The sequence below is a fragment of the Coturnix japonica genome, linkage group LGE64, assembly GCF_001577835.2.
Source record: "Coturnix japonica isolate 7356 linkage group LGE64, Coturnix japonica 2.1, whole genome shotgun sequence".
NCBI lineage: Eukaryota > Metazoa > Chordata > Aves > Galliformes > Phasianidae > Coturnix > Coturnix japonica.
Genome location: NC_029545.1, coordinates 358,402 through 381,435, shown reverse-complemented (window position 1 = coordinate 381,435; position 23,034 = coordinate 358,402). Strand labels below are relative to the sequence as shown.

Here is a 23,034-nt window from a genome sequence, read left to right as displayed (position 1 = left end):
GGGCCCTGTTGATGTTTTTCAGTGGGGCAAGAGGGTGATGGAGTGATCGGCCCCACACCCGCTGCCCCATAGCAAGGGCACGACCCCCACCCAGCAGCATCTGCTCCTTGTAATGGGGTTGGGGAGGGCAGGGTGAGAGGTGCGGCCCAGTGACCTTTCCACATGCCAGCAGGGCCTGCTAATGTGCTGTCAGGTGTTAATTATGTGTCAGGGGTTAATTATGGCCCAGCCAGCCGGGGTCAGGGCAGGCAGGAGCAGCTGGGATAGGGGAGAGAGCAGATGGGGAGGGAGAGGGAATGGCTATAGGGAGAGAGGGAAGGATGGGGCTGTGGGAAATGGGCAAGGAGAGGGATGTGGTTTTGGGGGAAAAGAGGGAGGGTGTGGGAAAAGGGGAGAAAAAGATGTAGGAAGAGAGGGGAGAAAGAGGGATACAGTCATGGGAAATGGGGAGAGAAAGGAATATGGCTGTGGGAAAAAGGAGAGGGAGAGATAGGAATGGGGAATGGAGAGGGATAAGGATGAGGGGAAAAGGGGAGAGGGTATGGAAAAAAGGTTAAAGTGAGGGTTATGGTCATGGAAAATGGGGAGAGGAGGGATGAGAATGTGGGAACTGGGGAGAAGGAAGGATAAGGATGTGAGGAATCAGAGAATGGACCATTAGGCCTATCTAGTTATCATGGGGGAAAAGGGAGAGGGAAGGGTGTGAGCATGGGAAAGGATGAAGGAAAAGGGGTGGGAGAGAGATGTGGATATGGGAAATGGGAAGAGGAAGGCATAAGGATGTATGAAAAGAGAAGAGGGGGAGAGTTATGGGTGTGGGAAGTGGGGAGAAGGAGGCATATGCGCGTGGGATGAGGGGAGAGGAAGAGATGGGGTTGTGGAAAATGGGAGAGAAAGGGGTTAAGAAAGTGAAGGATGTGGGGAAGGAGGGAGAGAGAGAGAGATGGGGCTGTGGGGAGTAGGGAAAAGGGAAGGAGAAGGGAGGCAAAGAGATGTGGCCATGGGAAAAGGGAGGAACGTGGATATGGAAAATGGGGAGAGGGAAGCATAGGGATGTGGGAAAAGAGGGAGAGGAAAGTGGATGAGGGTTGGAAAAGGAGGAGAAGGGAGATACAAGGATGTGGGAGAACAGAGAGGGAGCAGTATGGGGGTAAGAAAAGGGGGAGAATTGGGGCTGTGGGAAATGAGAGATGGGGGATATGAAAGACGGAGGCATTGGAATATGGGAAATGAGGAAGAGGAAGGGATATGGATGGGGAAAAGGGAGGTGTAAGGATGTAGGAAAATGGGGAGAGAAGGATGTGGGAAGTGAGGAGAAGGAAGGATATGGGGATGGGAAAAGGGGGAGAGAGAGGCATAGGGATGTGTAAATGTGGGGAGAGACAACTGGAAAGAGGGAGGGATTTGGTTGTGGGAAATGGGGAGATAAAGGGAGGCAGGCCTGGGAATTTGAGGTTGGAGGAGATATGGATGTGGGAAAAGGGGGAGAGGGAGAGATGGGCACTGAAGCAGAGGGTCAGCCCCACACCTTTGGGTACAGCCCCACACCTTTGGGTACAGCCCCATACCTTTCCATGGAGCAGGGGCAAGTTTGATTTTGGGGCACCAGGCAGCCCACACTGGGAGCAGAATAAGGGGGGACACCCTCCATTGCTCCCCCCACCTTGTACCTAACTAAATCACTAAAACTTATAGAAGAACGATCAGTATTAATAAAGGTAATCCAGTTTTTATTAATGTCAAGCTTAATCTCATTTGCCTCCTTTTAACCTTTAGAACGCTGGGTCATGCAACCTCCTAATCTATGTGCTTAGTAGTTAAACATTCCCTCCATACTATTTCATGCTCTGTGCTGCCTGTCTGCCCCCTCACAGTGCCCTTTCTCTCTTTGTATCTCATCCTGTTTCTCTATCCCCATGCAATTCTCTATCTCACTCTTTGCATCCTGTCTGTCTGTCCGCACATCGTGCCCTGTCTGTCCTGCCCCTGCCTATCTTTGGCTCTGGGCACGCCTTGTGCCTTGCACATGTTCCCACTCCATTGGGACAGATTAACACGGCCCAGCATTGCCCTGGGTCCGGCGGGTGTCGGAGTGCTCAGGAAAATCTGAGTCACGGCCGCGGGCGCCACGGAGCCGGTGGCAAAAAGCTCTGCTGGGGGGGACGCTTCAGGGACTCAGGTGAGGCTGCTTTGCTTGTCCCTGTGCAACCCCAACCTGTGTTTTGCTTGTGGCTTCCTTACAGCCCCACTGCAGGCCTATGGGGAGCACGAGGGGCTTGTTGCTGTCCAGTGTATCTGGTAGTGCTGGTGGGTCAGAGATCCTGCTGCGCAGCTGGGGATGGAGGAGTGTGGAAGTGACGGACCTGACCCACTGCTATGCGGTGATGTGGGGTGAGATGTGGGGCTTGTGTGGGGCAGCATCCCAGCTCTGTTCCCTCTTGGGATGCTCCCTGCATCTGGACAGGGATTGGGCTGGGCTGGGATGCATTGGTCTGGCTGAATTGGACTGAAGTGGGATGAACTGGACAATATTGGGCTGAATGGGAATGGGATGAACTGGGCTGAATTGGACTGAAGTGGGATGGACTGGGCTGAACTGGGCTGAAGTGGGATGAACCGGACAATATTGGGCTGAACGGGCTCAACAACTGGGCTGTTTCAGACAAGATTGGTCTGAGCTGCATTAAACTGGGCCATACTGGTGTGCATCCATCTGGATGCTCCCTCTGCATGCTGTGGGGCCACCACAACATGGTGCTGGGCTCCGCAGGACCATGGCAGAGCCAGAGGAGGATGAAGAGGACAACACAGCAGCTTTGGAGCAGCTGATGGCACAAACAGGCCGGACATTGCAATGGCAGGAGCTGGAGGAGCAGTTCTGCGTGCTGGAAGAGCTGGGCAGCGGCACCTATGGCAACGTGGTGCTCACCGAGCCCCGGGATGGTGGTGAGGAGCTGGGGGGTCTTTGCCCCAATGCTGCACCTCATGCTCGTGTAATGCATGAGGGCATCCTTTGCATTGGAGTCCTGTACGCATGGGAGCACGCTTCACAGCAGCGTTGCATGCTTGCAATGTGAATGGGGACGTGCATCACAGTGAGGTTGCATGTTTGTGGTTTGAGTGGACCCGAATCCTCGGTGCTGACCCTCTCTTTGCATCCCAGGCTCCCCCGTGGTCCTCAAGCTGATGCTGAAGGAACGGACAGAGCGACGGGCGTTCCTAAGGGAGTATTGCATAGCACGCTGCCTCTCCGGCCACGCTGCCTGCATCCATGCCCTGCCCCTTGCCTTTGAGAACTCAACACATTTTGCCTTTGGGCAGGAGCTGGCTCCCGCTGGGGACTTGTGCAACCTGCTCACACCAGGGGTGGGTGTACAACAGGGGGCACAAGAGTGGGATGGGGAGGGGAAGGGGCTGGGAGGGAGTGGGAGCAAAGCGGACCTTGCAGCTGTGTGAGATCATGGGGAGGATGCGTGTGCATGGGGAGGCTCTTTGCAATGGGGAGCGTTTGTGTGATGCATGGGGACATCATCTGCAATGGGGTGTGTGCCTATAGAGTTGATGGGGAGACCTTCTGCAATGGGGCACATGCTCATGCAGTGCACAGGGACACCCTTTGCAGCAGTGTCCATGGTTGTGGTTTTATGAGGAGATCCCTTGCAGTGGGTTGCACACTCATGTATCTTTCAGCATGGTGCATGCCCACATTGTGCATGGGGACACGCAGTGCATGCAGTGTGTTGCATATACACCCTTTGCAGTGGAATGCAAGCCCATGCAGTGCACCAGGAGCCCCTCTATGGTGCAGGGATACCCCTGGGGGCTGCTATGGGGCTGTGGCACCAGGTAGGGCTCTACAGCCCCATTGAGGGATGTGACATTGCTGCCTTCCCCAGGAGGGGCTGCCCGAGGTGCTGGTGAAGCGCTGTGCCTCTCAGCTGGCCGAAGCATTGGATTTCATGCACAGCCGAGCCCTGGTGCATCGGGATGTCAAGCTGGACAACGTGCTGCTCTTCGACCACGAGTGTCGCCGTGTGAAGCTGGCAGACTTTGGCCTCACTCGACTGCAGGGTTCAGAGATCAGCGCCATGTCTGGTGCGCTGCCCTACGCCCCACCAGAGCTCTGCTTGCTGCAGGGCTCTGACACACTGGAGCTGGACTCCAGCCTGGATGTTTGGGCTTTTGCTGTGCTGCTCTTCTGCCTCTGCACCGGCTGCTTCCCATGGGCTGTAGCTGCCAGCCCTGACCCCCAGTTTGAGGCCTTCAGTGCTTGGCAGGGTGATACAGTGGGACAAGAGACACCAGAGTCTTGGGGTGGCTTTGAGCGTGGGGCACAGGAGATGCTGCAGCGCCTGCTGAGGCTTGACCCTAATCGCCGCAGCCCAGCCATTGAGGTGCACAAGTACCTGGCCCTGCCATGGCTGACAGCACCCAACAACAGGGATCGGACCCATGGCACTGATGGGCCTGGAGCGGTGGATGGTGACGGATATGGAGGGGGGGATGGTGATGCACACAGAGCAGTGGATGGTGGCCCTCAGTCACCCCTTGCCCAAGGGTGCAGGGGTTTGGGGGATGATGGGGAGCGTGGTGACAGCAGTTATGGAGAGGAGAACAGCGTGCCCACAGCACCTGCCAGTGCCATGGCCCTATGCCACTAGCTGGCATCTCCAACATGGCACGGAGGGGTCCTTGGGGTGTGGGCTGGTGTCTTCTTCTTCTTCTTGGAATGGACAGAATGGACATGGAGCTGTTGGAGAGGATCCAGAGGAGGCCACAAGGATGCCCGGAGGTGAAGTACCTCTTCCAAGGGTTGAAGCACCTCTTCCAACTAAAGAAGCTGAGAGAATTGGGCTTGTTCAGAGAAGGCTCCATGGCGATCTCATTGCAACCTTCCAGTACTTAAAGGGAGCTCATAAACAGGAGGGAAAGTGACTTTTTGCACAGTCTGACTGTGACAGGACAAGGGGGAATGGTATTTAAGTTAAGAGGGAAGATTTAGGTTATATGTTAGGGGGGATTTCTTTGCTCAGAGCATGGTGAGGCACTGGAACAGGCCGAACAAAGAAGCTGTGGTTGCTCTATCCCTAGATGTGCTCAAGGCTGGTTGAATGGAGACCTGGGCAACCTGGATGTCAACCAGCTCATGGCAGGGGGTTGGAACTAGGTGAGCTTTAAGGTCCCTTCTAACCCAACCCATTCTATGTTTCTTGTGGGTGGGATGGAAGCCTTGGTCTCTACTTGGTCCCCTGGGTGAGAACATAAGGGCCAGTAGCACATTGTGGGCAGGGGAAGGAGAAGAAACACCAGGGATTGTATTTGGAGGAGGTCAGGGACCCCAGCCCCACACTTACTTTTCACCCTATTGATGAATGCAATGGCAAAGCACCTGAGCAACAAATGAGCAAGTAAAAGCCAAGGAAAGAGCAGCCAGCAGGACACAGAGAAATGGGAGGAGAGTGGTGGAAGTGGGTGGTAAAACCGCTCATCAGTTCTGCAAGGGAACCCAGAAATGGATCTGACATTCACTCCTTGCATACGTGTGTGAGGAGGATGTCACCAGGCTGTAATTAGTTAAGATGCCAAAGGATTTCCTTGGGGTTTATGAGACGAGGAGACAAATGTAAGTACTCCAGGCACACAGATATATGTTAGGCAGGGCTGTGGGGCGAATTCCTAGTCCTTGAGGGAGAGGAAATCAACCTGGAACACAGCTCCCTCTGAACATGGCTCTGCAAAAGGTAGAAAATCTGCACTAAGAGGATGGGATGTGGGTTGGCCAGTCATACAGAAAAGCCAGAGTGAGAGCATGTTGAGTTGGCTCTGCATGTGGAAGATGCTGGAGGGATGAAGATGTTCTGAGCATCCTTTCATCAGGGCAAGTAGTGATGGGACAAGGGGTGATGGGTTTGAATGGAAAGAGGTGAAATTTAGGATGAATTTTGGGGGGATGAGGCACTGGAACAGGTTGTCCAGAGGAATTGTAGGTGCCCTTTCCCTGGAATTGGGCAGGGAAATTGGGCATTCTCAAGGCCAGAATGGATAAGGTTTTGGGAAATTTAGTGGGTGGCGTCCATGCCCATGAAATAGGCTTGGAACTGGATGGTCTTTAAGGTCTCTTCCAACCCAAACCCTATGATGCTATGACTAGAATTCCACGACTATGGCTTTGTGAATTCAGACTAAGCAAGAAGAACACTGCTGCACAGTGGAAGGGGAGCTGGAAATAAGCTGAAATGCTGAAGCTTAATAAAACCCTCTGTGTTTTGCCTTTTTTTTTTATAACTGTTTTCCCACAGGGCAGTGGCAGGACAAAGAAGACTGATTTGAAAGTAAAGGAGGGAAAATGTTGTCTATATATTAGGAAGATTTTTTAGAGAAGCTGTGGGTGCCCTGTTCCTGAAGGTGTTCAAGGCCACATTGGACGGCACCATGGACAGCCTCATCTAATGGGTGGCAACCATGGAAGGGGAGTTGGAATTGAATGGGCTTTTAAGGTCCCCTCCAATCCACATTTTATGGCTCTACGATCTTTAATATTCGTTTCAATATAAAACTCTGTATAATTCTATTCTCTTCAAGATCCCTTCTGACTCAAGCCATTCTATGATATTTAATGCCCTTTCTAACAAAAGCCATTCCATGATTCTATGAAGGAATGGGACAGAGGAGGCATGGGGACGGCGGAGGCAGAGCCCAGTAGCTGGGCTGCCCGCCAAAGGCTTGAGATCGGTAGCTGAAATGCGTGCGGATGCTTTTCATTTACACCTGCCTCTCCTAAATCACAGCCTGAGGGCTCTGGGCCTGCAGACAGCGACGCCAGGCTGCAGGAAAATCCCATATCCTGCAGAAAAACTGACTAATTTGAGGCTTCACAGGCTGAGATTTCACCTCTGCAACTTCCAGTGCCCAAATCCTGCTGAGGTGCCCACAAACCATCTGCAGCCAAAGGGATGGGGTGGAATTCTGCAGTCCATTTCTGAGTTAATCCCAAGCAACTTTGCTTATCAGATGCAGAATCCCCCCCTGAGCATCATGGCTTACCATGGTGCAGCCTGCATGGGATTCAGTGGGCAAGGTCGTATTTGCAACCAGCAATGCATGCAGGAGTCTGCAGCACAAACACAAACCTACCAAAGGAGATCTATGAACTGGATTGGATGGGCAGCCTGGTCTAGCATTAGATATGGAGGTTGGCGGCCCTACCTGCAGCAGGGGGGTTGGAGCTTGTTGGTCCTTGAAGTCCCTTCCAACCCAGTCACTGTGATTTGCCCTCTTATGTGCAAGAAGGATGCTCAGTAGAGCAAGCAGCCAGGCTGCAGAGCTGCAATATCAAAGGAGATCTCCACAAGGGATGGATGTGCCCTACGTGATCCAAAGGAGGGTCCTGAGGACCTTTGGGCCAGGCTGCAGAGCTGCAGGATTAAAGGAGATCTTTACAAGGGATCGATGTGCCCTACATGATACAAAGGAGGGTCCTGAGGACCTTTGGGGGAGTGAAGTTGTGCAGCAACACCTGACATCAGATGCAAGTTTGAATGGTTATAAAGGGTGAAAACAACACTGCACCATATGGGGCCAGGATGGGGGAAGCCTCATGGACCCCCAAACACAGCTCTAGGGTTCCTCTTTTAGAGTGAGCTGTAATAGCAGGAGAAGGAAGATAAGGAATAAAACTGGGATAGACCAGGTGGAGAGCTGCAGCTGGAAGGCCCACAGCATTACCAAGACAGTGCAACATGTATTTAAACTTTTAAGTGTTCCCAAATCACACATAAAGAGTCATGCTCCCTGAATGCCCTCAGACCTTTGGGCAAAGCCAAAGCATCCACTTTTCTTTGTCTCTCCATGAAAAGAGTCATGCAGGGATACAATCATCCCTTTTGGAAAGCTGCTTTTTGGAAAAAAAAAAAAGTGCCTTGAGGAATGAAAGTTATTTACAAGCTTTGCTCAGCTTCCAGACCTTTGTGTTTGGAAGAAATAGCTGATTTCTCTGCCCATTGCCAGGGAAACAAGAAGACACACTGGATTCCAAGCTTGCTTTCTCAGTAGGAGAAAGTCCCCAGATCTCAGATTTTCAGGTGTCCATACTTAATATTTTTTATTGTATGAAAACACTGAAAGGAAACTCTTTCACTGCACACTTACTGCCATTCAGGCAGCCTCTATGGGGATGGTGCAGAGTTGCAAAGCTGCTCTTTGCATCCTCGGAATGTATTGGATGGGATAACAGATGGGTTACTGGCAAGGCCAGTGATTTAGTGCCATTTTTCTTGATTATTTTTTATTAATCCTAATTCATTTATAGTGTTTCTCCTCCTTAAAGAATGTGAGTGGTGCAGGTCAAACAGTGTAATGCATCCTGAAAGCAGGAGGCTCTTCTTGAGAATCTTCATGGGTTACTGTGAAAGCCTATTATATTAAGTTATATTAAGTTATATTGAGTTATATTAACTTATTATTATGTATTAAGAGTTATATTAAGGATCTGGTGATTCAGGTCTTTGGGACTGTTTAATGGATTATGTTGAAACCAGCCCTGCTCTGACGGTCTTCTAAGCAACTCCCTTAAACCGAGCTATGAGCCACCTCCTTGTCATCAGCGATAACAAGGAATGGGTTATTTTAAAAACCCGATCATTTGTTAAAATATCCATCAAAATATTGTATTTATCTATATCTATCTATATATTTAATCACTGCAGGGGGAACTGGATAAAGACAGCGTCCTTTCACACTGTTTCCCTTGGTGTTACGCTCCAAGAAACGCGATGTCCCAACAAGTTCTAAGCTTTGAGCTCTGGTGCTCAGCATCACTGAGTCTCTTCCAGGCTTGGAGATGGAAACGAAGCAGTTGTGCATGGTGGGGAGTGCAGTTATAGGGCGAACACGCTGACTTTTGCTATGTTCATCTTTGCTAAACGAAACTGTGAGTGACAGAGTTATTATGGTTACCGCTGAAAGCCACAAAGGCAATATTCTACACTTTCTTCCTATTATTGTCTTATGTTTTCAAGCTCCAGGATATGAAAGTGCATGAAAAACAGCTGATGAACTTCCCCTCATAAGCCAGGAAATCTCTTTTCCCCGAAGGAGAGAACAAGCCAAAACTATGAACTGAAGTTACTGAAAGGTAGTGAAACTGCTGATTTCTTATTTTCATTGCTGGTAGATGCTTAGAGCCCAAGTTACACAGAGAGAATTAGGGCATGTCGCACCTTCTGTGCCTTTATTTACTGTTCCTGGTGAATTCAAAGGGCTCTTTTTGAATCCAGATCCAAGGAGAGCTCAGCATCACCAGCTGATGGTGCTGAGATGCATTTTGCCCCTGCATTCCTTTCACTGGAGTATATCTCTTCCGTTTTAACAACTTCATAATACGGAAAGGGGGAAAAATCAGGTGTCTATTTAGAAGCCATCGGGACTGTGAATAACAAACTCTGCTGCTGATTGTGGGATATTGGGTATTGCATCTACTGGGCTGTGCTGCAATATGGGTGAGAAAAGTGGTATAGCAAACAAAGAATACAAAGGTTGCCAAGCTGTGCTGATATTTCACTTCCTCTCTCCTTATAGCTGGGAAGTTCTCGTTCTCATTTCCTCACAGATATCACAATTATGGAATCACAGAACAGCTTGGGTTGGAAGGGACCTAAAATACGACCCAGTTTCAATCCCTTGCCATTGGTAGGGTTGCCATGCGCTAGACCAGGATGAACCCCATCCAACCTTGAAAGTCTCAAGGGATGGGGCATCCACAGCTTCTCTGGGCAGCCTGTGTGTCATGGTTTCATAATTTTGTACTTTTGCTATCAGTATTCCACATCATAACATCAGGGCCTGTCCCTTCTGATTAATGCTGTAGAATTCCTTCTTGTTTTTCACATCCCCCACCAAGTGCAGTTCCGTCTATGACTTGGCTTTCCTGACCTTATCTCTGCACATCCAGACAGCATCCCTGTATTCTTCCTAGGTGACACGTCCTTATTTCCTCTATTTGTACATGTCCTTATCCCTCAGTTGAGGGTTGAGTCACGTCAACCAGCAGGTCTTTACCCAGCCATGCCAATTTCCTGCCTTTTCTATTAGTTTTCCTATACCGGGGGACAGAATGCTCTTGTGCTCTCAGACAGGCATCCTTCATCCTCTGCTCCTTTGTTTCCAAGGGCAGCTTCCCAGGGGATCTCACACAGTAACCCCCTTCAGTAGGCTGAAGTTTGCTCTCCAGGGTCCTGACTTTGCTTTTTCCAAGGACCATCTTCGTCAAGATCACAAACTATAAATCTATGGGGTCTATGGGGTCACTATAGGCCAGAGGGGCTTCCAATCTTAACCTCTTTAATGAGCTCCAATCTGTTGGTCCAGAAACGCTTCTCCATATTCTTAACATGCTCCAGGAGCCTTCAGGATTGCTTAAAGACCTCCACATTGCCACTGAAGTGCTTGAAATCCTCCATCAGGATGAGGGCAAGCAGTCATGATGCTTCCTACAGCTGAAGCAATAAACCCTCAACCACAGGCTCCCCTGATCAGGCAGCTGTAGATCCCGACCACCAGATATGTCCTTTATTGGTCTGGTCCCTGATTTTCACCCGCCAGCTCTCAATACGATCATGGCTGTTACTCATAGGCAGCTCTTTGTGCTCTATTCCACTCTATCCATCTATGGGAATCTATGGGGTCTCTATGGGGTCTCTATGGGTCTCTATGGGGTCTCTATGGGTCTCTATTGGGATCTATGGGGTGTCTATGGGGATCTATGTGGTCTATGGGGTTTCTATGGGGATCTGTGGGGTCTCTATGGAGTCTCTATTGGGATCTATGGGGTCTATTGGGTCTCTATGTGTCTTTATGGGGATCTATGGGGTCTCTATGGGGATCTATGGGGTCTATGGGATCTCTATGTGTCTCTATGGGGTCTCTATGGGGTCTATGGAGTCTCTATGGAGATCTATGGGGTCTCTATGGGGTCTCTAGGGGGATCTGTGGGGTCTATGGGGTTTCTATGGGGATCCGTGGGAATCTATGGGGTTTCTATGGGGATCTATGGGGTCTCTAGGGGGATCTATGGGGTCTCTATGGGGATCTGTGGGGTCTATTGGGTCTCTATGTGTCTCTATGGGGATCTACGGGGTCTATGGGGTCTATGGGATCTCTATGGGGATCTATGGGGTCTATGGGGTCTCTATGGGGTCTATTGGGTCTTTATGTGTCTCTATGGGTCTCTATAGGGTCTATGGGGTCTCTAGGGGGATCTATGGGGTCTCTATGGGGATCTATGGGGTCTCTAGGGGGATTTGTAGGGTCTCTATGGGGTCTCTAGGGGGATTTGTAGGGTCTCTATGGGGTCTATTGGGTCTCTATGTGTCTCTATGGGGTCTATGGGGTCTCTAGGGGAATCTATGGGGTCTCTATGGGGATCTATGTGGTCTGTGTGGTGTCTAACACAGAAGTGTCCATGTCCCTTAGTCTGTATAATGTGTTAACGTATGTAATGTATATGTAATAGCACGTATACATATATTACATGTATATGTAATAGCAAAATTGGTGCGCAATATTGGCTCGCAATATTGGCATAGATGCCCACGGGTCTCTTCCTCAAAATGTGGCTACACTTGAACTGAGCAAGAGGTGGTGATATAAGATTTATAAAATAACATATATCCAAGGGCATTACACGAAGCCTGGGACAGGCTGTACTGCGTCCTGCATCACCATGGTTTGATCAGGCCAACATGCAGTAGGTCCAAGGCACTTTCTAAGTACTATGAAGATATAACGAAGGAACTGTGTACAACTGTTGCACATCAATATTTTCCAGCCCATTTAAGTAACTTGGAGACAGCCATTGATGTAAACATTTTCTATCATCTCTTACATTCAGCACTGACTGACTTAGTCAGTCCTTAGTTTCCTCATTTTGCTCTCTGCTTTTACATAAAGACAGCTTGTTTCTTTTCCATTTCATTCACTTCATCTGAGGTTCTTCCCTGGCTCTCATCTTTTGTGATGTTTATCCACTAGGAGGTGCTGGAGGACAGCAATACCATCTAATACCCACCTTAATGGCCAAGACTAATGACAACACTCTGCTCCACAGCCTCCCTGGGCAACCTATTCTAGTGCTCCCTCACCTACACAGTAACGAAATACTTCCTGATGTTTAATCAGAATGTTTTGTTCCAGTTTGTGCCCATTGCCTTTTGTTGTGGCCTGGTGTAAAACATCCTGGCTCCATCTTCTTTCCACTATCCACTTAGATATTTACATACATTGGTAAGGTTCTCTCATAGGAGAGGTGCTCCAGTTCTTCCATCCTCTATGAGGCCAGGTCTCTCTTGTACTGAGGGACCAGGAAATGGACCCAGAACTCAAGCTGCAGCCTCACCAATGCTGTAGAGAGGGAAAAGTTCACCTCTCTTGACCTGCTGGTGATACTTAACCTAATAAAGCCAATAGGATCATTGTCTTCTAGCAGTAAGGGCGCTTTGATAACTCATGACTAACTTGGTGTCCAGCAAGACACCCTTGATTCTCTTCTACCATCTGATTCCATTTGGGTGCATGTCCTTATGTGCTGGGATTGTTCCTTCTCAGCTTCAGGACTATGCATTTCTCCTTTGAAATGAGATTTTTCATTCATGATTCATGAGATTTTTGTCTGCCCACTTCTCCAGCCTGCTATGGAATAACAGAGCCACAGAATGGCTTGGGTTGGGAGGGACCTTATGGCCCACACAGTTCCAAACCCCTGACTTAGGCTGATTTCTTCCCACTAGATCAGGTTGCCCAGGACCCCATCCAGCCCAGGCTTGAACACCTCCAGTCTCTATAGGGATCTATGGGGTTTCTATGGGGATCTCTGGGGTCTATGGGGTCTCTATGGGGTTATGGGGGGATATAGGGTTATATAGGGTTATGGTGTCTCTATGGGCTCTGTATGGGCTCTCTATGGGGTTATGGGTTCTCTATGGGTATCTATGGGGATTTATGGTGTCTATGGGGTCTCTATGGGTCTCTATGGGGATCTATGGGGTCTATGGGGTCTCTATGGGAATCTATGGGGTCTATGGAGTCTATGGGGTCTCTATGGGGATCTATGTGGTCTGTGGGGTCTCTATGGGGATCTATGGGGTCTATTGGGTCTCTATGGGGATCTATGGGGTCTCTATGGGTCTCTATGGAATCTTATGGGTCTGGAAGTCTGATGGGTCTACATGGGGATCTGTGAGGTTATTGGGTCTCTATGGTCTCTGTGGGGTTCTCTATGGAATCTTGTGGGGTCTATGGGTCTCTATTGGGATCTAGTGGTCTGTGGGGTCTCTATGGGGATCTGTGGGGTCTATTGGGATCTCTATGGGATCTTATGGGGTTCTATGGGATCTCTCTGGGTCTATTGGGGTCTCTAATGGGTTAGGGGGGGATATGGCGTTATATGGGGTTATGGTGTCTCTATGGGTTCTGTGGATCTCTATGGGGTTAAGGGGGGATTGGGATCTATGGCCCCCTGACTTTAAGCTGACTTTCTTCCCACTAGATCAGGTTTGCGCCAGGACCCCATCCGCCGCAGGCTTGAACACCTCCAGTCTCTATGGGGATCTAATGGGGTTCTAATGGGGATCTCCTGGGGTTATTGGGGTCTCTATGGGGTTATGGGGGGGATATGGGGTTATATGGGGTTATGGTGTCTCTTATGGGCTCTGTATGGGCCTCTCTATGGGGTTATGGGTTCTCTTTGGGTATCTATGGGGATTTATGGTGTCTGTGGGGGTCTCTATGAGTCTCTATGGGGAATCTATGGGGGTCTCTATGGGTCTCTATGGAATCTCTGGGGTCTAATGGAGTCTAATGGGGTCCCTTCTATGGGGATCCTGTGAGGTCTATGGGGTCCTTCTATGGTTCTTGTGGGGTCTCTATGGGGATCTGTGGGGTCTATGGGGTCCTCTAGGGGGATCTAGTGGTCCTGTGGGGTCTGCATGGGGATTCTATGGGGTCTATTGGGTCCTCTATGGGTTAGGGGGATATGGCGTTATATGGGGTTATGGTGTCTCTATGGGTCTCTGTGGGATCTCTATGGGGTTAAGGGGGGATATGGGGATCTATGGGCCCCCTGACTTAAGCTGATTTCTTCCCACTAGATCAGGTTGCCCAGGACCCCATCCAGCCAGGCTTGAACCCCCTCCAGTCTCTATGGGGATCTATGGGGTTTCTATGGGGATCTCTGGGGTCTATGGGGTCTCTATGGGGTTATGGGGGGGATATGGGGTTATATGAGGTTATGGTGTCTCTATGGGCTCTCTATGGGCTCTCTATGGGGTTATGGGTTCTCTATGGGTATCTATGGGGATTTATGGTGTCTATGGGGTCTCTATGGGGATCTATGGGGTCTATGGGGTCTCTATGGGAATCTATGGGGTCTCTATGGGGATCTGTGAGGTCTATGGGGTCTCTATGGGTCTCTGTGGGGTCTCTATGGGGATCTGTGGGGTCTATGGGGTCTCTATGGGGATCTATGTTGTCTGTGGGGTCTCTATAGGGATCTATCGGGTCTCTATGGGGATCTATGGGGTTTCTATGGGGATCTCTGGTGTCTATTGGGTCTCTATGGGGTTATGGGGGGGATATGGGGTTATATGGGGTTATGGCGTCTCTATGGGTCTCTGTGGGATCTCTATGGGTTTAAGGGGGTATATGGGGACCTATGGGCCCCCTGACTTAGGCTGATTTCTTCCCACTAGATCAGGTTGCCCAGGACCCCATCTAGCCCAGGCTTGAACACCTCCAGTCTCTATGGGGATCTATGGGGTTTCTATGGGGATCTCTGGGATCTATGGGGTCTCTATGGGGTTATATGGGGTTATGGTGTCTCTATGGGCACATGAAGGATATAGAGCTGTTGAAGTGGGTCCAGAAGGGGGCTATGAAGATGGTCAGAGGGCTGGAGCACCTCTCCTGTGATGAAAGCTTAAGTGACTTGGGACTGTTTATCTTAGAAAAGGCTCTGGGGAGACCTCACTGCGTTCTTCCTATTCTTGGAAGGAGCTTACCAGCAGGAAAAGGACTGACTTTTTACATTGGCATTGAAGGCCAGGATGATCTAGTGACTGGTAACCCTGCCCATGGCAGGGGGTTTAGAACAAGATGATTTTTGAGGTCCAACCCAAGCCATTCTATGATCCTATGAATGTTCCTTTTAAGTCCTACTGCCACTAAGAAGTCCTTGAGGTACTCTGTTAATTAATGGCCTCCAAGTAGACTTTGCACCACTCACCACTATCCTATAGGTCCAGCTGTTCGGACAGTTTTTGATCCACATCACTATTTGCTCATCCTGTCCCCACCAACATCTTCCCTCTTAGGGTCTTATGGGGGAGAGTATCAAAGGCTTTCCTGAAAGACAATATTCACAGCACCCACATCATCCATTGGAGAAGGCTGGAGATTTCATCATAAAAACGTCATAGGGCAAACATGAATTCCCCTTGGTGAATCCATGCTGATAACTTGATGATGTTCTCTGTTCTGCAATGGTGCAGCATTACCTTGAGCACTGCGTGTAATCTGGGGCCTACAACATCAAAAGTACATAAAACTATTCAAGAACATCCAAAGGAGGGGTATGGAGTTGGGGAAGGGTCTGGGGGGTAAAGTGTGTGAGGAGATTCTGAGGGCACTTGGGTTTGCTTGTCCCAGAGAAGAGGAGATGGAGGAGAGGCCTCGAGGTGGCCTGTAATTCCATGACTCTCTGACTCTGTGACTATTATTTATTGGCTCTATGACTTCATAATTTTATGGTTTTCTGAATCTATGATGTCATTATAACTTCGTAACCTTACAACACCATTATAGGGCCACGGCTAGCTCTGAGGCACTGAGCTACATCTACCATACCCCCTTTTCCTCCCCATCCAGGAGCATGCCCCCACCAAGAACCAATGCTGAGGGGACATTGGGCCCCGATGGGAGTCTCCTACCTGATGGTGGCTTCCATCTTCATGTGCATTGAGGAAGCCTCAGCCCAGTAGATTTCTTTTTAGGGGGGCACAACCCCATCAGTTACCAAGCCCCAACACTGATCCCACTCTGCCTCCCATCCTCTCATCTTAAACCCCAACTATTCTGAGTTGGGTGATGCAACCCACAACCCCAAATCTCCCCCACAAGTTGAAGATCATCGAGACCCTCACCAACCTCCTGGACTCTATGATGGCCCCATCACTCCTCAAGCAACTCTTGTGCCTTCTTCTGTGCCTTAGTCACCATGGTGTCAACTCTGAGGGGCTGGAGCCCCATCTCTGATATCCTGCTCACCTACACCCTTGCCCAGGTCACTGGTAGGACCCAGGAGTTGAAGATGACACGATAATGCTGATGTTGATGATGATGTTGACAATGAGAGAGAATCAGAGCTGAAGGGGTTGAAAGGGACCACTGGAGATCATCTAGTCCAAATCTCTACTAAAGCGGGTTCCCTTGATTAGTTTGCACGAGAAAACATCCAAACAGGTTTAGTTTATCTCCAGAGAAGGAGACTCCACAACCTCTCTGGTTGCTCCACTCTTCTATTACTCTGACAGTAAATAGTATTTTTCCTTATGTTCTTATGAAACTTTCTGTGTCCCAGTTTTTGCTCATTGCCCCTAGTTCTGCCATTGGGGCAGAAAAGAGCCTGGCCTCATTCACTTGACTCCTATCCTTTACTTATTTATAAGTACTGACCAGGTTTCCTTTCAAGCCTTCTCCATGCTGAATAGTCCCAGGTCTTCCAGCCTGTTCCAGGCCCATCATCATCTTTGTTGGCCCTCCCAGCCCTACTCCCATCCCTAGCACTACTCCTACCCCTAAACCCTACCCCTAACTCTAACATGAACCCTTGTCCTAACCTCTAGCCCTTATACTAACACCATCAATTTTAACTCCCACCTCCCACTGGAGCTGCTCTCCACCAGCATTTCTGCTGACCTAAGACATCCCAAACAGAGCCAGGAGACCAGAACAGGGAAGGACGCAGTGGCAGTGTGGTGTCACTGTATCTTGCCATGATGCAGTTCTGCTGTCAGAGCCTTTCTCCATGCACTGAGCCTTTCTGAATGAATATATGCAACTTGTGTGGGTCAGAATGTGTTTATTCTTAATCATATGCAATCATGAGCTGGTTTGCAAGCTGAAGGATACTGTTAGCTCTGTAGCAAAGCCAGGGAGGTGGTGGTTCCATCTCCTATGGGATCCATCATCACCATCCACCACCTTCCAACATCACTAGAGAAGCCTTGCTGAATATCTCCCATAGGATCTTTTTGGCAGCAGTGGTGCCTATCTTCCCTCACATGTCTTTGTGGTAGGGTGGTGGACTCATCTCTTCAACCTGGACTTTCAGGACGGCTTTCTGGCAGTTGGACATCTTGGCTTGGACACGAATGTTCTCCTTGGAGACCTCCAGGGTTTCTTGCTCATAGCCTAGCACAGCTCTCTGGAAAAGTGAGGAGCCACAGTACGATTTGCTCTTCATCATTTTGGAGAAGATATCACTGAGGTTTCCCAGGTGGTTCTCCTCTGTGAAGATCTCCAAAGCAAACTCGATTTTGTAAAGGATGTAGTCGAATGGGTTGGAGAAGGTGATGGCTAAAAAGAAGGCATCGGCCTTGCAGATCACGATCCCAACGCTCCCTCGCAGGCTGTAGGGAGTCTTTGCAAAGAGGCACGTTCCTTTGGAGTCTGGGCCAATTTCAAAGGGCAGAGTGGTCAGTATCTTGCCACTGAAGCAATAACTCCTGTTAAGAGGAGGGTTGGTGAGAAAGGGCAGATGAAGCCCAGCGGATGGAGAATTTACTCAGGGATATGATTTATGATATGTCCCTATTACCGCTGGGACAATGTGGTGGCCCCTGACCATTGGCTGGCAGCTGTTCAGGTCTGGGAGGTGAAATCTGGGGACCTCTCCATTTCCCCTGTCTATAGGGCAGCTGTGGGGCTGGTGAGTTTTTAGGGTTAGGATACTGGTTAGGATGCAGTTGGACTTGATGATCTTTAAGGTCTTTTCCAACCTAGGTAATTCTATGATTCTGCGATTCTACGGGGGTCCATAGGGGTCCTTGGGGTTCTATGGGGGTCCATAGGGGTCTGTGGGGGTCCATAGGGGTCCATGGGTGTCCATGGGGGTCTAAGGGAGTCCATGGGGGTCCATGGGGGTCTATGGGGATCCATAGGGATCCATAGGGATTCACAGTGGTCCTTGGGGTTCCATAGGGGTCCATGGGGGTCTATGGGGGTCCTGGTGATGGTCCAGGACCCCCCTGACCGTCCCCCTTTGTCCCCATAAGGTGCCATTCAGAAGCAGCTGGCAGCTTTCTTAGGGGTCCATGAGGGTCCATGGGGGTCTATGGGGGCCTATAGGGGTCTGTGGTAGTCCATAGGAATCCATGGGGGTCCATGGGGGTCTATTGGGATCCATAGGGATTCATAGTAGTCCATGGGGTTCCACAGGGGTCCATAGGTGTCCATGGGGGTCCATAAGGTTCCATGGGGGTCCATAAGAATCCATGTGGGTCTATGGGGGTCCTGGTGGTCCAGGACCCCCCTGATTGTCCCCCTTTGTCCCCATAAGGTGCCATTCAGAAGCAGCTGGCAGTTTTCTTAGGGGTCCATGGGGGTCTATGGGGATCTATAGGGGTCTGTGGGGGTCTTTAGGGGTCTGTGGGGATCCAATGGGGTCCATGGGGGTCCAGGGGGATCCATAGGGATCCATGGGGGTCCATGGGGGTCTACGGGGATCCATAGGGGTCCATGGGGGTCCATGGGGGTCTATGGGGGTCCACAGGGTTCTATGGGGGTCCATAGGAGTCCATGGGGGTCCATGGGGGTCCATAGGGGTCCATGGGGGTCCATAGGGATCCATGGGGGTCTATGAGAGTCCTGGTGGTCCAGAACCCCTCTGACCGTCCCCCTTTGTCCCCATAAGGTGCCATTCAGAAGCAGCTGGCAGCTTTCTTAGGGGTCCATGGGGGTCCATGAGTGTCTATGGGGGTCTATGGGGATCCATGGGGGTCCATGGGGGTCTATGGGGATCCATAGGGGTGCATGGGTGTCTATGGGGATCCACAGGGATTCATAGGCGTCCATGGGGGTCCATGGGGTTCCATAGGGGTCCATGGGGGTCCATGGGGGTCTATGGGGGTCCATAGGGATCCATGGAGGTCTATGGGGGTCTTGGTGGTTCAGGACCCCCCTGACCGTCCCACTTTGTCCCCATAAGGTGCCATTTGGGAGCAGCTGGCAGCTTTCTTAGGGATCAGTGGGGGTCTATGGGGATCCATAGGGGTCCATGGTGGTCTATGGTATAGGGTACTGGTTAGGCTGTGTTTGGACTTGATGATCTTCAAGGTCTTTTCCAACCTGGGTAATTCTATGATTCTATAGAGGTACAAGGGGAACCCATTTGCTGAGGTGCTGAGTGGGTCTCTATGGGGATCTATGGGGTCTCTATGGTGATCTATGGGGTCTATGGGGTCTCTATGGGGTCTCTATGGGGGTCTATGGGGTCTATGGGGCTCTATGGGGTCCTTAAAGGGTTATATGGGTTCTATGGGGTCTCTATGGGGATCTATGGGGTCTCTATGGGGATCTATGGGGTCTCCTGGGCAACCTGATCTATTGGGAGTTCTACAGAGGTCCACTGAGATGGTGGATAGGAGAAGCTGTCCCATTGGGAGAGCTGGGACCACTGATGAGGAGATGGCTAAAGATATTCTCAGCAGTGGTATCAGTATCTGATGGGAGGGAAAAAGCAAAAGGGAAAGGAGCCGTAACACTCTCAGGGTTTGAATGTGAGCTCACGACTGGCTCCCCCATCCTGGAAGGGACATGAGCTCACCCTGATGACAGCAGGGAATCTGAGCAAGGCCTCCAAAAGAATAAGGAAAGAATAAAGACAGTGAAGGAATTGGGTAAGGATGGGGATAAGGAAGGGATTTCTTGATGCGTGTGCAAACAGAGGAAGGTCCATCATGAGATGGAGGAAGGTGCAGGAAATTGCTCTGGCACTGAGCTTCTCTCCATTCTTCTAATACCAAAGGCATTTCAGGGTTGTCCCCCATAGGCAGAGTGGCAGAAAGCAGAGGGGAGAGATGGGTACCCACCTGAAATCCCTCAGTGTCACAGTGTTGGTCCTGTTGATGATCTCCAGGCCCACGCTGCGACACACGTCAATGGTCCTCATCAGGTTCTCCACACCCTCCCCTTGTTTCTCAGGGTGATAGTTATCATTGCAAGGCTTCTCCTTTTCCTTCTTCCCCTTTGGTGGCATCTTCCCCGCTCAGTCCTGGGAGCGATGCTGCGGAGCTGCAAAAGTGGTGCAGAAACAGCAAAAAAAAAATGGTGTGGGTGAGTTCAACTCCCCCTATGGGAGCTCAGAGCAGCGCTCCTCCCCACATCCTGTAGGGTTTTTCAGGTCTCACAAAGGGCAGCTCTTGAGCAAGCAAATCTTTGGGTGGAGCAAAGCAGAGCTGTGTTCTCCTGCTCCATCCCCAGCTTTGGCTCTAGAAGGATAAAAAATCCCCTCAATTCAAGAGAATTGAAGAGAATCTTATCTCAGAGAGCGATAAGTGCTTCTCCCACATCCTGACCGTGAAGGAAGAAGTCAGGATATGTGCTAAATACAAATCTAGGTATTCAGTCTTTTGCGTTAACCCTGATACTGTTTATCCTAATGTTATTTCTTCCACCTTAAACTATAGGTTTATGCATGGAGGTGAAAGTGAAAGCATCCCAAGTGAAGTCAGTGCTCCGTGATTTATTGCTTAGCAACTCTGTTTATGTGCACTGCAACAATATGTTTGCAATGCAACGGTGCGTTTGCAATGCAGAGCAACTCGGAACTCTGAATTCAGAGTTTCATTGTCATATCTGTGCACTGTGGGATGAAATGGGCTCCTAAGCTTTGGAAGGGTGAAGAAAAAGTGTTGAATTAGACATCACTTATACAGGAGATGCCCCAGGCTGCTCATCAGCTTTGAGCCCGGTTCCTTCTCTTCCTTGAAATGGGGAGCCCAGAACTGGACTAAATACTCTGGGTGTTCCCCCTGCCCCTGAGCAGAGTAGAGAGAAAGGATCCCCTCCCTCTACCTGCTGACTTTGCTCTTTATAATGACCCACAGGATCCCACTGGCTCATGGTCAATCTGATGGTCATCAGGAGGAATCACCTTGGGTTTATGGAGGGGAAAGTTCTGCCTTAGTAGTTTGATTTGATTCAATGACAAGGTGACTTGCTTGGAAGGTGAAGGGATGGAGGATGAAACCATGAGCAACAACAGAAACACCAGTGTGTCATCAGCACAATTTTCATCAAAAATCTTTATAAAGAGCATCATACAAAAATAATCACAGCCAGATTTATGGAGTTCTCACCCCGACCGACAGCTTTTCACCTTTCTGTCCAAAACGTGTTTGATAAATAAATGTTAATGAAATAAGGTATGTTTGTCTAGAGTCACTAAAGCTCCATCCAAAAGCAAGAAAATACTATAAAGGCAGCTTAGAAGAGAAGGAGCTTTGGGGAAGGTCCCATTGCAGACCAGTCATGATGATGATGCTGGGTCCAGTTGAGGAGCTGAACCTCTCCTCCCACACAGGAACATCTCTTGGGTGAGATTTGCACACTCAGTTGTACTAAGTGCTTCCCTGGGAAGCTTAGAAATCTCATCAGGGTTATCCCGTGATTTGATACGTTTTGGCACTGGGTTGTTGAAAGAAGCTGTAGCCATAAGATGGCACCATCAGCCAGGGTGTCCAGCTGCCCCTCTGTAGCTCAGAGCTTGAGGAATAGTGGAATTGAACCAGCCCCACAACCCCTGGCCAAGGGTTTGGGGGCCTTTGTGAAAGAATAAAGGGTCCAGCTCTGATGTAGGACCAAAGTCCTGCCCAGAAAAGGCATATAGAGCAGTGTATGGTCCTTAATATGTCACCCCGCTTCCTGTCAATCATTTCCCATGCTTTTGCCCCAAAATCTTTTTTTATTATTCCTAACTCAGCCAAACCATGCAGCAGAATCACGGCTTGCAGACAGGAGGGATCTGAACTTGCACAGGATCCCAATTACACAGAATGGCCATCCTGCCCTGCTGTGTGCTAATGCACAACCGACCTGTTGATGGCCTTTAACATAAAACAGAGCATCTTGAAACAAGCAAACAACACCTCAACCTGCACAACTGCGTGAGTCTTGCATTGATTTTCTGCTTTTCAACCCCCTCATTTGTTTTGGATTCATCTATTCCTCAAAGCTTCAGGAGCTTCTCCTCCAGCAAATGCAATAGCTGTGCTGTTATCAACCATTCTCCCTTGCTATCCTGATATATTTTGGCTCCAGCACTGGGTTGTGTTATGCACTGGGAAGGAAGTTCATCTGACAGAGAAAGAGAAATGAGGCCCCTTGCGCTTCCAGGGAGGGTGGTTTAGTTGTTATTCCAGCAGTGATTGGTGTAAGAATGGAAACTTCTTTCCACTTCTTTTTTTGTCTTGTTTTGTTCTGCAAAAAAATATTTGGCTCATCTCCACCCCATTCTGCACACAACAGAAACCTCCCTGGGGCTTCCTGCTGCAAGCACTGAGGTGTGCAATGGGCTCGTGGAAGGGCTGAGATGTTCCCCTGTATGCAGAGCAGCTGTGGGTACACTTAGACTTAATTTTGCTTGGATTTTCATAATTATTTATCTATTGATTTAATTTAATTTAATTCTACTATGAATTTTTTAAAGTTTTGGCACCAAACTGCAGCACTGTTCTTTAGTTTCGTTTTTCACCCACCTCTTCCTGCTGTTGCAGGAAGGTTGCAAGGTGCTATAGGGTCTATAAGGGCTGTGGGGGGGGGGGTATTGGGTGCTATAGGGCCCATTGGGATGGCTGTAGGGTGCTAGGGGCCCATTGGAGTGGCTGTAGGATGCTATAAGGGGCTATGGGGTGGCTATAGGGCCCATTGGGGTGGCTATAGGGTGCTATAAGGGGCTACAAGGGTTGAAGAGGGAGCTATTGGTTG

General features: G+C 49.7%; 2 protein-coding genes across 3 annotated transcripts in view; one reads left to right on the top strand and one right to left on the bottom strand.

Moving 5' to 3' along the window:
- Positions 1 to 862: 862 nt before the first annotated feature.
- LOC107325891 (uncharacterized serine/threonine-protein kinase SBK3-like) lies at positions 863 to 6,280 on the top strand. 2 transcript variants are annotated; one of them, XM_032441124.1, is made up of 4 exons: positions 863 to 2,179; positions 2,771 to 2,946; positions 3,164 to 3,366; positions 3,897 to 6,280. In XM_032441124.1, the coding sequence occupies exons 2-4, from the start codon at positions 2,775 to 2,777 to the stop codon at positions 4,659 to 4,661; spliced, it is 1,140 nt and encodes a 379-aa protein (XP_032297015.1). In that variant the 5' UTR covers positions 863 to 2,179; positions 2,771 to 2,774; the 3' UTR covers positions 4,662 to 6,280. The 2 variants fall into 2 exon arrangements, with proteins under 2 accessions (XP_032297015.1, XP_032297014.1); XM_032441123.1 differs by lacking the exon at positions 863 to 2,179 and having other exon boundaries at positions 2,714 to 2,946.
- Positions 6,281 to 17,111: 10,831 nt separating this feature from the next.
- The window catches only part of LOC107325888, a 9,897-nt gene continuing 3,974 nt past the window's right edge, over positions 17,112 to 23,034 (bottom strand). Inside the window, exons 2-3 of the mRNA XM_015887150.1 lie at positions 20,139 to 20,340; positions 17,112 to 17,774 (exon numbers count right to left, since the gene is read on the bottom strand). Of these exons, the coding sequence (XP_015742636.1) occupies positions 17,327 to 17,774; positions 20,139 to 20,305 (615 nt within the window). The 5' untranslated portion in view covers positions 20,306 to 20,340 and the 3' untranslated portion in view covers positions 17,112 to 17,326. The remainder of the gene's footprint in view (positions 17,775 to 20,138; positions 20,341 to 23,034) is intronic.